The 14,058-nt window shown below is 43.2% G+C and overlaps 1 protein-coding gene across 1 annotated transcript in view; it reads right to left on the minus strand.

Annotated features, from left to right (window-relative positions):
- LOC138292817 (flavin-containing monooxygenase 5-like) overlaps positions 1-14,058 on the minus strand; it is a 209,824-nt gene that overhangs the window by 68,780 nt on the left and 126,986 nt on the right. Inside the window, exons 3-4 of the mRNA XM_069231612.1 lie at positions 6,024-6,212; positions 415-577 (exon numbers count right to left, since the gene is read on the minus strand). Coding sequence (XP_069087713.1) covers positions 415-577; positions 6,024-6,212 — 352 coding nt within the window. The remainder of the gene's footprint in view (positions 1-414; positions 578-6,023; positions 6,213-14,058) is intronic.

Below are 14,058 nucleotides of genomic sequence, written 5' to 3' on the forward strand. Positions count from 1 at the left end.
GAATCTCAGAATATGCAAACAACCAGCCATAGAGAATCTCATCGACTCCTTAAAAATTGTGTACTTTAAGCTGTGGTGCAGAAACTTGAGTGCAATTGAAACACTGTGGTCATTGTAGGCTGGACAACAATGCAATAGTCCTCCAAAGTAGTATTCTCTTTATAAAGCTATATGTGAAAGTATGTGTTCTGGATAACAGTTGTGGCATTGTGGGCAACATGCCACTGCCCTCGCTTGCTATTTTCAAAACCTTTACGATAAATGGTGTATATAGATCGGTGGAAATGCAAACAAACAAAAGCCACACTGGAGCTATTTCTCCCTCTCATAGATTGCAGCAGCCAAACTTGTATGAACTCTACATAGAAGAATGCACAGGAGGCCGGTGTGCTAGGTGCTAACATCTTGACTCACCTGGAAAGGTATGCAATGGTAGATGAGGAAATGTGTGATGTCCACTGCAGACCAGGATTGCATCAAAGATGGCTGCCTCTTGTGTCCCCTCCTTCTCAGTGACGACGTCCCATTGCCCAGTGGTGTTAAAATCTGGGCGTTTTTTAATGCTGACCACAGTTGTCTGGGGGAAAATTCAAAGTACAAACTAAATGCATCCATTTCAGAAAATGATTATGATTAATGTTCTCAGTTGTTAGCACGATAAATGAAAACGTCCATTAGAAAAGTTTAACAATATCTACAGACAACAGTCATTATGTTTGCAACAGAGATTAAGAACTTAGGACCAGATGTATGACAATTTGATTCATAATAAGTAGTCTCAAATTGCCAATGGAACAGAAATTTGCAAACTGACCTATGTACCATGCACAACCAACTCACCGTATTACCATTCATGGGATAGGTCACAAATTGCAACTCATACCGACTGATGGTCATCACAGGGACGATGGCCTGCGGGGATCAGCATACCACCATGGTTGTGGTAATTTTTTATATATATTTTATTATGATACAGCCTGTTTTCCTTAGAAGAAATGGGGTATATTTAAAAAAAAGTTTTTTTAGAAACTTTTGAAAGTAGTAGACCAATGCCTACTCCCCAACAAACAAACAATGATATGTTGCATTCCGGAAAGAATGCCCTTAACTTGCGTTTTCCAAATAGCAAATTCTATACACATTTTAGGATTCAGTAACCATTTACCAAATCACAGAATGGGTTTATATTGTATGGCTGCAAACACTGTAATTTATCAGGTCACAGGCTTTGAGACCACAAAATGGCTTTGAACCTCTTCTTGCCCTTAATCAAGTACAGACAAAACAGGAAAGGTTTTTGTAGATATGCTCAATTATCCCCCAAAGAATCATGTATTGTTACTGATTGATAATGTAGAAGGGACTGAATTGCACTGTAGACTGATGTGTTTTGACAGCTTCTTTTTTACATGAAGCACCAGCGAAAACCTCTTCTATGTAGTTATGGTTAGAGGTGTGTGACTCAGCCATTTAATAAGGAGAGCAGAGCCAAGCCAGTGTTCTGACTTGGCTCTTAGGGGCATTTGTATTAGATTGTCATGCAGTACAGCGCAGCACAAGAAGTAACCTCGCTGCGCTGCGCTGTGCTGCACTGCATGACAGGGAAAGGGCTGTAATGCGCCATATTTAAGGCATATGGTGCATTCCTGACTTTTTTCCCCTGCGCTGGCACACAATGGGCTGCCTAGTGCCAAATGCAGGCACTCTTGCACCATGGTGCAAAGGTGCCTGCATTGCATGCAGAATTGTTTTTGTCCAGGAAGGGACACCTGCCTGCGCATTTCTGTCCTCTCCCCCATGCTGGTGCACAATGGGCTGCTTAGCACCAATGCAGGCACTCTTGCACCATGGTGCAAGGGTGTCTGCATTGCAGACAGAATTGCTTCTGTGCCAAAAGGGACACCTTCCTGTACAAAATTAATCCATGGAGGCTTTTTCCTCTTTCTACGTGTGATGCAGAATGCCACACACCTAATAACAGGAATAAATGAGGAGAAATGAAGATATTTCTCCTTGTTGCACCTCTCCTGGGGCGGTGTACAGTTTTAACCCATTCCTAGGTTTACAGTACAATGTAAATCTCCAAATGTGCCAAAACCCATAGGTGTTGCTTCTGAAAATCCACTGCAATGCCCATGGAACCCCTCCCTTCTGCAGTGTAAGGCAACACAGTGACTTGCGCTGCGTTGCCTTACACCATATCTTCAAGGCCATGAAAAGCCACACACAGTGGATTTGCGTGGCCTTGTGAATATGGGCCTGCACAATGCGCTGCCAGTGCTCACATGGCTTGTAAATAGGCCCCTGAATGTTTAAGTAAGTCTGTTAGATAGGATCTGCTGTCATTTGCTTTTGGTTTGACCTGCAAATCACTGTCATAAACCTCACCTCCTGTTATTTGCATTTGTTCATAATTTTGTAACCCATTGATTACCATAGGAAGACAAACAGTGTTCTGCCAAAATATCAAGTTTTTATTATTGACCTCCTCTTATATCAACTGCACCAAACTGACTTCCCTACATACCATCAAGGTAAGTGGATGTGGACTGAGAATACTAAATCTACACTTCCTAATCTATGTCTACCTTGATTATATGTTCGAAGAGCAGCTGAAATAAGTGTAAATCAATATTCTGAATATTTTGACACAGAACCAGCGAGATAGGGTTCACAATGATGTACATCTGTAAATAAACCTAGGCACATGGAATGTGGGACCATGACCCATGCCACAGCTGGACTGTGCCGCAATGATTAGGCTTCTACGGAATGGTCTAACGTACAAACCTTACAGCAGGTTGATCATTGATGCATTTTTAAGTGTGAGCCGTAGCATAAGGGAAGCAATTTTGGCACATGTAACATGCACTAAATGGAAGCAACCAATTGGTTTGATAGGCCATACTGGGATGCAAATAGACGTTTACACATTGGATTAAATAGAAAGCCTGGACATCAAGAGGAAATTGCCAGGTGTAGGGCTAATTACAAACCTGTCCATGAGAAGGGGAATTTAGCTGTTAGGTAAGGCACCTAGGAGAATCGGATAGCCTCTTGCGCTACTAAAGATCCGACTACCTTTTGGAAAGTAGTTAACTTAGCAAGCATGGAAAGGGTAAGCCAGGAGAGTTAGGAAGACCATCACAGCTGATCAGTGGGTGGAATATTTCAGGTCAATTTATCATCTATACTTTGATGTAGGACAGCCAGCAGTGGACCTTTATCAATCGTATCTCCTTTCAATCAGGTTTGAGCCGTAGGAGGTAATAGCTACTATCTCTTCAAGTACCTCTGGTAAAGCACTGGGCCCATATGGGGTACCAATGGACCGTTATATAAACAAATGTTGACTTCTGGGCCCCGGTCATTACCAATGCCCTCTACTTAGCTTGCTGTACCATGCTACCCGCTTTTTAGCATAGTACTTGTGTTCAAAAAAGGTAACAGACAAGATCCATGTTGTTACCAACCCATCTCCTTGCTAGCAGGTATAGTCAAGGTGGTGGGTCGAATAGTTCTCTTCAGAATAATGACATGGATAGTGGAAAACCATATTTTATTTTACAAACAATATGGGTTTACCGAAGGATTAAGTATGAGGGAACAATGCCTCAACCTCCACCTGCTTTACAGTATATACACAGTGATGAAACAGGGCCATCGGTATCTCTCCTTTATGGACCTCAGCAGTGCTTCTGAATGAGAAAATCAGTCAAAGATGTGGAACATTGTAACTGGTTCCGGAATGGAACAGTCCCTGGTTGATTTTCTCCGTACCCTATGCTCAGGTGTTTCAGAATCTGTAAGATACGGCACAAGGGGTGTGAGCTCCATTTCATTCGCTTTGACACAGGGGGTCAGCTAAGGCTGTGTGCTTATCACAGTTTTGTTCCTATTGTACATAAAAATCTCAGTGTACTTTTGATTTCACACACTCAGGACATGCCTAAGGTACATTCAAACTACTCAGTACCCGCCCTACTCTAGCTGACAATGATGTCTTTGGGGGTGATTCTAACTTCGGCGGGCGGCGGAGGCCGCCCGCCAAAGTTCCCCCACCAAAATACCGCTCCGCGGTCGAAAGACCGCTGAGGGTATTTTGGGATTTGCCCTGGGCTGGCGGGCGGCCGCCAAAAGGCCGCCCGCCAGCCCAGGGCAAATCAACCTTCCCACGAGGACGCCGGCTCAGAATTGAGCCGGCGTAGTGGGAAGGTGCGACGGGTGCAGTGGCACCCGTCGCGTATTTCAGTGTCTGCATAGCAGACACTGAAATACTTTGTGGGGCCCTCTTACGGGGGCCCCTGCAGTGCCCATGCCATTGGCATGGGCACTGCAGGGGCCCCCAGGGGCCCCGCGGCACCCCCTACCGCCATCCTGTTCCTGGCGGGAGACCCGCCAGGAACAGGATGGCGGTAGGGGGTGTCAGAATCCCCATGGCGGCGGAGCGCGCTCCGCCGCCATGGAGGATTCTGCAGGGCAGCGGGAAACCGGCGGGAGACCGCCGGTTTCCCGCATCTGACCGCAGCCGAACCGCCGCGGTCAGAATGCCCTGCGGGGCACCGCCGGTCTGTCGGCGGTGCTCCCGCCGACCCTGGCCCCGGCGGTCGGAGACCGCCGGGGTCAGAATGACCCCCTTAATGTCTTGGACTATGAGTGGTCTCAAAGGTCTGATATATCACTTTGTCATATTCAAAGACAATTAGGACTTGAGACCAATTTCTTACTTGATATATGCCATGTAGCCCTAAGAATTGTATGTCTAGAGAGAGCCATCTTTATCATGGGAAAAACAGCTGGAAGGTCAATCACTTCTATTATTTGGGAATTACCTTTGACTCTCTCAGCTCATGGTCCCATTGATCCTTAAGATTTAATCGATATGTCTGTGTTCTTTTAAATTTTGCATCGAGTGATGGAAACAAACCTGTTAAGCCAAGTCTTGAAATGTACTGACTGTAGACTGAGGGAAAAACGATTCGGCAGGTGTCTTTTAGGGTTATCCCCTAGCAGACTGCATTATTATTTACATGAAGAATTAGGCTTAATCTATGTGGAAGACCTTATTAAACTAGCTCATATCCTATTGTAGCTATCAGTTTGGTTAAATACCCACGCCTATGTAAATTGATCCATCACTGAGGACTGTTTAGTTTGTGACCTGGGATACAAATTCCCGACTTCAATACATTAAGCATTCAGCTGACACCCTGGGCAGACCCAACTTATTTTCAACTCCGCAACAGACCACCAGGGGTGAGGAAGCGTGGGTGAAAAATACATTTGATATAGATATAGAACGTTTTTTTTGGTGACAAGATTCTGGTAGAAGGCTTTGCTAACCAGATTCTTTCTTGTCAGCATATTCAGTTATTTAAACTTTCTTCTGGGCCAATACCAGACTGCATTCACATGTAACTGTCCATGTGATGAATTCTTCACGCAGACCTCATGTACTTTGTATTCTTTTGTAATTCTACAAACCATTTATGCTTCGCTTTTTAACCCGCCCTTAAAACCTTTTTTGTTTTATACATTTAAACTTGCACTTTATTTTGTTAAAATGCTGAGTATCCCTACAATATGCTACTATATCGGATGCTTTATTGTTAATGTTGTATTTCTATTACTATGAGTTAATAAACAAGGACTGATTGATGAATTGATTGACTGATTGATAACCCAGGAATTACAAATATGACTAAATATTATTCATACGTTACTATCACAATGCGTACGTCTCGTAAATTAAGTGATAATTTACCACTAAAGGGACACATACTTAGATAACATATTCATCAGTATTTTTCCAGAAAATGTGTGTGTCCAGTACTGTTCACAGGAGAATGGTCCATTTCTATACAGTTGGCTTTGAGTTTGAATAGTAATGATTTATTTCAAAAAGAACTGCAGTTGCATGTCACAGGAGGGAAAATAAAATTTGCTAAGGGAGATGGTCATTTATAGCCCTGGGTCACACACCCACTGCAGCATACAAAATAGATGCCCGTGGCTTTCTTTACCTTGAACTGGATGTACTTCAGGAGCCCGAAATGTTTGGCATAGGACCGGAAGTAGTTCATAATCTTAGAGTTGTGCATGTAATTGGGATAGCTGTCCGGGATTGGGTAGTCGCTGAAGCACATCATCTCCTTGGATGTATTTATGACAACCGAATTGTAGATGCTGGCCCGGCCCTCCTCATCTTCTTCCTGCGTGGAACAAATGCGCAATCGCTGTTAAATATTAACCAAGATCAACCATGGACAGTGGTGACGTGAGACTTCCAATGCCATAAAGATATGCGATCAATAAACTGCACCAGTTACTAAGGTGCACGCTACCAGACAGTGTTGTCTGTCACAAGAAGATCACATCCTGTATGGAATGCAAGAGAATGAAATTAATGTAAACAGTGATTATTTTTCTTTAGATTACTGTGTGTGGAGCTAGAATCCAGATCCTAGATTTGCTAAGCATTGGCTATGCTCTTGATTCGCACATAGGGTTGCCACCTTTGCAAAAAAAAATACCTGAGATTTCTTGTTGTTTGAAGAGTCTACAAATTCCCAACATTATACCATATATGATTTTGTATATATATAAATGTATATATATATGTATTCAGGGCCGTCTCTAGGGGCGTGCGAGCGGTGCCACCGCACTGGATGCTGCCTTCGGGTGGGGGCGCCGTGCTTGCAGGCATAATATGGTTTTAAAAGCACCTGGTGTGGCGTTGCTTGACCCCAGCAATTTTCAGGCAACAATAAATATGTCAAAATAGCTGTGGTGATTAAAGTTCTGCCTTGAGAGAGATTGGAGTTTTCTCTAGTGGAACTTTTGAGGTAGCGCAGAGGGTTAACATGGCTGCCGCAAAGAACTGTACCAAAATGGTTATGGTTAATTTGGGTAGAAATCAATTCTTATAAATAAATAGAACCCCCATTCATGGTGTCACATTTTAAATTCAGAGATTGTGTTTCTCCAGACCAAGTACTCTTAAACTATACAGCCTAGAAGTATGGGTGACATGTGGCTCCTACACCTTGTAGTCCTATGTAATATTTCTTATACACTGATTTACACACATTGTCTCTGTGTAATGTGTGTTCAATGTAAAGTGCTCTGACACACTACAAGAGAATAAGTGGCAGTATAAAAATAATTACATGCATCTGAGAGAGAGTGGTTATGGACACTTGAGGGGCATTGTTAGAAGGTGACAGTGAGGGAGTCCGTGGCAGAGGTGGTCATTGGGGGATCATTAGCAACACAAAAGGATGGAGTGCTGACAGTGCAAACACTCACCCCCAGTCAAAGATCTGGGTTTAATCCATCGTTTTTTTGCTGCCCATGCCATTCCAGTTTGGACCCAGCCATATGCAAATCAGTCTTGACCCTGTTCCCCATGGGAACAGTCCAGCCCGAACTGCCAGGCCAGGTCTTTCCTGGACTGGAAACAAGCATCCTGGGACCGGTTTCAGGGTTTCACCCCTCATCAGCCAGGCTAGCTTGAATCCAGTGGCATGGGAAGCACGGGACCCACGTCTGGGCATACCCTTACCACTTAGGGCGACATTAGCAACACAAAAGGATGATGGACGGAGTGCTGACAATGCAAACACTCACCCCCAGTCAAAGATCTGGGTTTAATCCATCGTTTTTTTGCTGCCCATGCCATTCCAGTTTGGACCCAGCCATATGCAAATCAGTCTTGACCCTGTTCCCCATGGGAACAGTCCAGCCCGAACTGCTAGGCCAGGTCTTCCCTGGACTGGAAACAAGCATCCTGGGACCGGTTTCGGGGTTTCACCCCTCATCAGCCAGGCTAGCTTGAATCCAGTGGCATGGGGGGTGCCAACAAACATTGTCACACAGGGCGCTACCAGCGCTAAGGTCGGTCCAGTATGTATTCATTTGTAACACTACTTCCTACCTTTGTTTACTTTAAATATTAGTCATGGATTGTTAACGCAGCTCTAGAACACATGTAAAAGCGCTCTCTATTTATATTTGCTGCTTGACGTATGTAACTTCAAGGGTTAAAAATACTGACCTTAAGTGATTTTGCTTCTTTTTGTACCAGCCAGAACATTAAAATACTGGTGGGTCAGTAGAATACCAGTCAGGTGGCACCGCTAGTCATGCAAAGTGACAAAGGACAACGCAAAGGCTTTTTTGGGAATTTACAAAGCCACACAAGGACTGATTTGCATGGCTTTGTAAAGAAATGTAACACAACGCAGCTGCATTCACTGCATTACGTTATATTTAAACTTTGGAGGCATTCCATGGGTGGAGCATGGATCCACTCACAGATTTTGGTGCATTCCCGGATTTACTAAAGCTAGTAAACCTAGCAATGCATAAAAATGCTATGCCTTCCCCAGTGAAGCATAATGAGCAGAAATATCTTTATTTCTCCTCATCATTTCCTCTTTCGCCGTGTGCTGCATCCTTCTGCAAACATTTGAAAAAGGACAGTGCTTCAAGGGATTGTTTTTGTGCAGGAAGGTGCCCTTTACTGCACAAAAACAATCCTGCCTGTCACGCAGACATCCTTGCACTTTGGTGCAAAAGTGCCTGCACTGGCGCTAGGCAGTACAGAGTGCGCCAGCGCAAGAAGAGAGCAGAAATGCTCAATAGCATAAATATGGAGCTTTTCTGCTCTCTCCCTTTCACGCACTGCAGCGCAGCAATTTTGCTTGCTGCCCTGTGTTACGTGAAAGAATAGTAAATCTGTCCCCAGGTCTAATGTTTGTGTTTAGCTATGAGACTGTGGTATTTTGTTTATTTATTTCACAACCTTGCCTAGGATAGGCGTCAGTGAACTATATTAAAGGAACAACAGGTAGAGATCTGGATATCTAATAAGGGGATAACCGGAATCTCTTTACAATAAAATGGTGACAAAAAGCAGAGGGACGTCACTGCCTCCTACAGTGCTCACTGTGTGGTTTGGATGAGTCTGGTGTGAGTGACAGGGCCCAGAAATGACTGATTGGTTTTGTGCCGACAGGGACGTGTCTCAGTTTGTTGGATGTGAGAGGTCCAGTGTGGTAGTCAGTGTGGTGAAACCGCAAGGAGTTGCTAATAAGGGTAGCCCCACATTCCACCTGCAACCCCATAGGGGGATAGATAATACCTTTAAGCGGACCTGCAATCCCACGGGGGAAGGGACATTACTTTTAAGATGTCTCTCCATGAGCTGGGGTACGACCTTCAATGATCCAGTTTCTGGATGGGTCGGCTTCAGACTTCGCACACAGTCAGCCACCATTGTCTTGAAGGGAGTGAGGGCATGTCTGTCTTTTTCAATCAACCCTTTGAGCAACTCATGTGATCCCATCCTTGCTTCACTGATATATTGTTCACACCATAGAGAAGGTGAAGGAGAGGTTCCACTAAGGAATTTGAGACAGAAATCCTAAGATCTGCTAGGGAGGCTAGAATTATCCCAGACCAAAGGCAAGGATGAATATATTTCAAGATGAGGTTTAGGATCTCACCTTGAAACGTTAGAGAGCTACATGGGTTGAAAATCATGTTAAGCGAGATGGTTGATTGCCTCTATTAATACAATGGGGTCTATTCACACAGGTAAATATATACATGTGTATATTTTCTCACCTGTAAATTTACTGCTATATTGTGTGTGACTCCACACATTTTTGTTATTTGCCATTTCCAAATGTAGATCTACTTCTTGGTGTGAGCTTGCATGTCTCCACCCATAACATCAGGGTGGTGGAGACTCCTATAACAGGATTTATGAGAATAAAATTACTATTACAAGCTTTGCACACATAGGTAGGTGGAGATGTCTGCAACCATATCAGAAATCTCCCCCTAGGGATGTATGGGAAAAATATTAAAGATTAGTATTCTTAAAAATATAAAAACTAGTTGAATGATGCTTCATAAACATAAATTAATTTCAAACAATTATGTTTGACCTACAACTAATAAAAGAAAATGTTGCACCATATTGTCAACACATTCAGGGCCAGATGTATCAAAGGTTTTTACCCATTCTATGTCTATGGGAAAATGTGTTCATACATATGGCCCTAAATGTGTACTAAATAATTAATCTATTTAAACATTCATTTCAGGGCAGATTTTTCATTTTTTCATGCAACGCAGTACGGCAAGGCGAGATGCTGGACTGCGTTGCTTGCAAGGGTGAGGACAGAAATGCTTCATAATAACAAAGGTATGGAGCATTTCTGTTCTCTCCTTGAATGGGCACACTGTGTGTTACCTAGCACCAACGCAGGCACCCCTGCATCATAGTCCTAGGGACAGCTTCCTGCACAAAAACAATCCTTAAAGGCATTCTCCTCTTTCTATGTGTGCTACAAAATGCAGCACACGTGGAAAGAGGACTTAACAAAGAGAAATGAAGATATGTCTCCTCATTACGCCTCTGTCGGGTAGGCACACAATATAGGAGCAAACCTAGGTTTACAAGTCTTGTAAATCTGGGTTTGCATCAAAATACATGGGTGGGTGGATGGGAACACCCATGCTCCACCCATGCAACACCTACCCAACGCAAATTAACAGAAGGCGGCGCTAGGCACTGCCTTGCATTACTTTGTGTTCACTAAACCATTCAAAGCTATGCAAAGTTGCGACCACTGGCTTCATGCAAGAGCAATGCAAATCCTTGGTAAATCTGCCACTTAATCTATAAATAACTTCTAAATAATAATTTTCGAAAAATCCCACCCTGAGTAATATTTTTTATTTAAATTTAATACATAGTAAAGTTTGTTAAAATAATGTTCTCAAGAAATAGAAATTATTTTATTTTTAATAAAATCTGAAAAGTTAAAAACAATGTTTTACATATGTTTATTATCAACATTTAAAATAATAAAATAACAATTAAATTAATTATATATATATATATATAAATATATATATATATTAATGGGCCCATAACTTAACTTTGGGGTCCCAGGGATGGGGTCCTAGGACCCCATAAATGACGTACCAGTCCCCGGTGAGATGGGGGCCCTGAGGGCACATGTGCTCGGGGAGGAGGTCCCAGACACACCCTCCTAAACAAACTAAAATGCACCTACCCCTCTAGTTCCCGGTCTACTTCACAGGGATTTAAATGAAAAAAGGCGGCCTGCTCTTTTTTAATTATTATTATTTTGCCAGTACTGCAGTACTCCAGGCAATTGTGGCCCCAAGGGCCTCACACGGAGACCTCCTGCCCCCCAACCAGGCTTGGCGGTCAAGGTTTCCTTCCCCTTCCCCCTATATGTTATTTACATTTTCATTTTTAGGACACGGAGCTGAGTTCCCAAAGTTCTAAACTGTCTGTCAAACATCTCTGGGGATGTTGATGGCAGCTGATCAGATTTTATCTTTTGATCAGCTCATCACACGGGAGTCCTGCAGCAGCAGACTACTATAAATTTTGAACCTTAATTTCTCAAAAACAGCTGAACAGAATTAAACAAATCACAAAACACCGGCTTTCTGGATAAAGTTCTAGCCTTATGGCGAATTTCGTGTAATTCTGTTCAGCTGTTTTTGCTGTATCATTGTCTAATTTTCTCTATGACAATTCCATGGGGAAAAAGGTTTTTATGGAACCCCCCCTCCCTTTTCTCAGCCCCTGCTTGACAGATCACATTGAATCTATCGAGAAGAACAAGAGCAGGATGATCTTTTTTTTTGGAAAATGTTGTGAAGATTTGGCAAATGGCGCTAAGTCATCAGTGAAACAAGATACAGAGTTGGTGATAGTGTGACAGTGCCTCTGTAGTTATGGTAAAGTCTCTGTAGAAAATGCATTTTTTGTATTTTTAATAACTTTGGCTCAGATTAGCTACTCTGCACAAAAGTTTCCAAAGAGAAGCTCATCCACTTTAGATCCTTCATAGCATGTTTCTCCATTAAGCGGGGGCTAAGAAAAAAGGAGGGGGAAGGGGGCAAAAGTGCAATTTCCAATTTTAATTCCCATAAAAAGATTTGCCCTCAGTTCAGCCTTTTTAAAGAAAATATATATTTTTTTTTCCTTTATTAAGTGCAATAATCAAAAACAGAGTACAAACAAGACAGCGATACATCATTCAAGCAATGCATAACATACAGGACAATGTCTCCGTTCAAGCCTTGATAAGTATGTATGACACTAGTGGACCCTATATATTTTGAGGCCTTGATCCTTGTGGTAGTTCTTGTGCATACAGTTCTAGTTGCTCCTTACAATTCGTCAAGTCTTGTAGTCAGTGTTAAAAAACAGGAGCCCGTTTCCCTCCCCAGTGGATGGCCACCCTCCACTTTGCCAGTAGCAGAGTGATTGCGGTTAGTCTACAACTGGCAGGCTGTAGTGACTGCACCAGCCCCAGCAGAAGCATTTGGGGGGTGCATGCCACCTCCTCCATCATCATCTCTGTTAAGGCTTTTGTCACCTTTGTCCAAAATTCTTGTACTCGACCACATGCCCAGGCTTAATGCAGAAAGCCAGCTTCAGCATCTCTACATCTAGCGCACTTTGAGTCCTCCGTTAGCCCGTATCTATGGAACTGAATTGGGGTGTAATATACCTGGTACAAGTATTTAAAATGTATTATTCTAAATTGCTTTTCAGGGTGCCTTACATACACCATATCATCAGCGTCGCAAGATATGATCAGAGGCCGCAAACGGAAGCAAAGCACGGTCTCCTTATGCTTTTTTCCTTATTAAACACGCCAGGGGTTCTTATTCTAGTGCAAACAATAATGGTGATAGAGGGCATCCTGGAAGGGTCCCCTTGTGTATTGTAAATTGGTGTGACATGACCCCATTTATGTGCACCCACACTACCGAATTGGTATACAGTAGTCTAACCCAGCACCGAAATATCTGTGGCATGCCCATGCAGTGCAACACTGTGAACATATAAATGACCAATACATGGAATCAAATGCTTTTGCAGCATCCATCAGGACTGCTGCCGCTTGCATTGAAGGATTTATTGGTGAAGGACAGTGAAGAGCGTTTGCAGATTGTGTGCTGTATACAGGTTGCTTGGTCCGGCAGGACTAGTCTGTCAAGCAGGGTCTGTAGTCACATTGCTGTTATCTTAGCTAATATCTTAGGGTCTGTATTGATCAGCGGCAGGGGGCGGTAAGATTCACACCTATCAATAGTGCAATTATTAAGGCTCACATAAGGAGGCTGGCAATGTGTGCACCTCATAGGCCTCAGTGTACATCGCAAGAAGAGGTGGGGCCAAGAACTCTTTATAAGATTCACTCGGGAGACCATCCAGGCCTGTGGATTTCCTATTAGGCAGCTTTGTTATCGTCTCCTTTATCTTCTCTATAGTGATAGGTTGCGTTAGGAATTCTCTCTCCCCTGGGGAGAGCCAAGCTAATGCTATATTCCCAAGATTTCTACTATCTCTGCTTCAGTACAGACTCTCAAGCACTATATAAGTTTGCATAGCATTCTACAAAGCATCTAAGAAAAGTTGGGGTGTCATGTGCCTTTTCCCCTTCCTGCATTCCTATACTCACTATCTCATGTGAGCCCCACGGCTCTTGCATTTTCTGCGCTAATGTACGACTCGGCTGGCCTCCCTCCCCATTTGTTCTTGCCACCCATCACCAAGAGATGTGTTTTATCACTTGTGTAGCTGTGTCTTTATACTCAGTAATCTGCTCTCTAATAGCTGCACGTGTGGCAGTACTAGGTTGTGTTTCGTATTGTCTCTCTAGGCATTGCAGTTTGCCCTCAATTGTACTTAAGTGAGATCTTATGGATTTCAAGACCCCAGCATGAAGACCAATAGACACCCCACGTATGGTTACTGCGAATGTTTCCCATAAAGTTCCTGCACTGTCTAACGACCCTGTGTTTTTGTCAAAGTATTGTGTTATTGCCTTATGTAGTCCTTCTCTAAACGCAGGGTCCAGCAATTCCATGGGTTGTAGGTGCCACTGAAACTGCTCCAGTGCATGTTTTGGGATCGCTAGTTCCAGGAAAACTGGGGAGTGGTCCAACTTTGGTTTGTGGTAAGTGTTTCATTTCCGTAACCCATGTGCG

This window comes from Pleurodeles waltl, chromosome 4_2 (genome assembly GCF_031143425.1).
Source record: "Pleurodeles waltl isolate 20211129_DDA chromosome 4_2, aPleWal1.hap1.20221129, whole genome shotgun sequence".
Lineage (NCBI taxonomy): Eukaryota > Metazoa > Chordata > Amphibia > Caudata > Salamandridae > Pleurodeles > Pleurodeles waltl.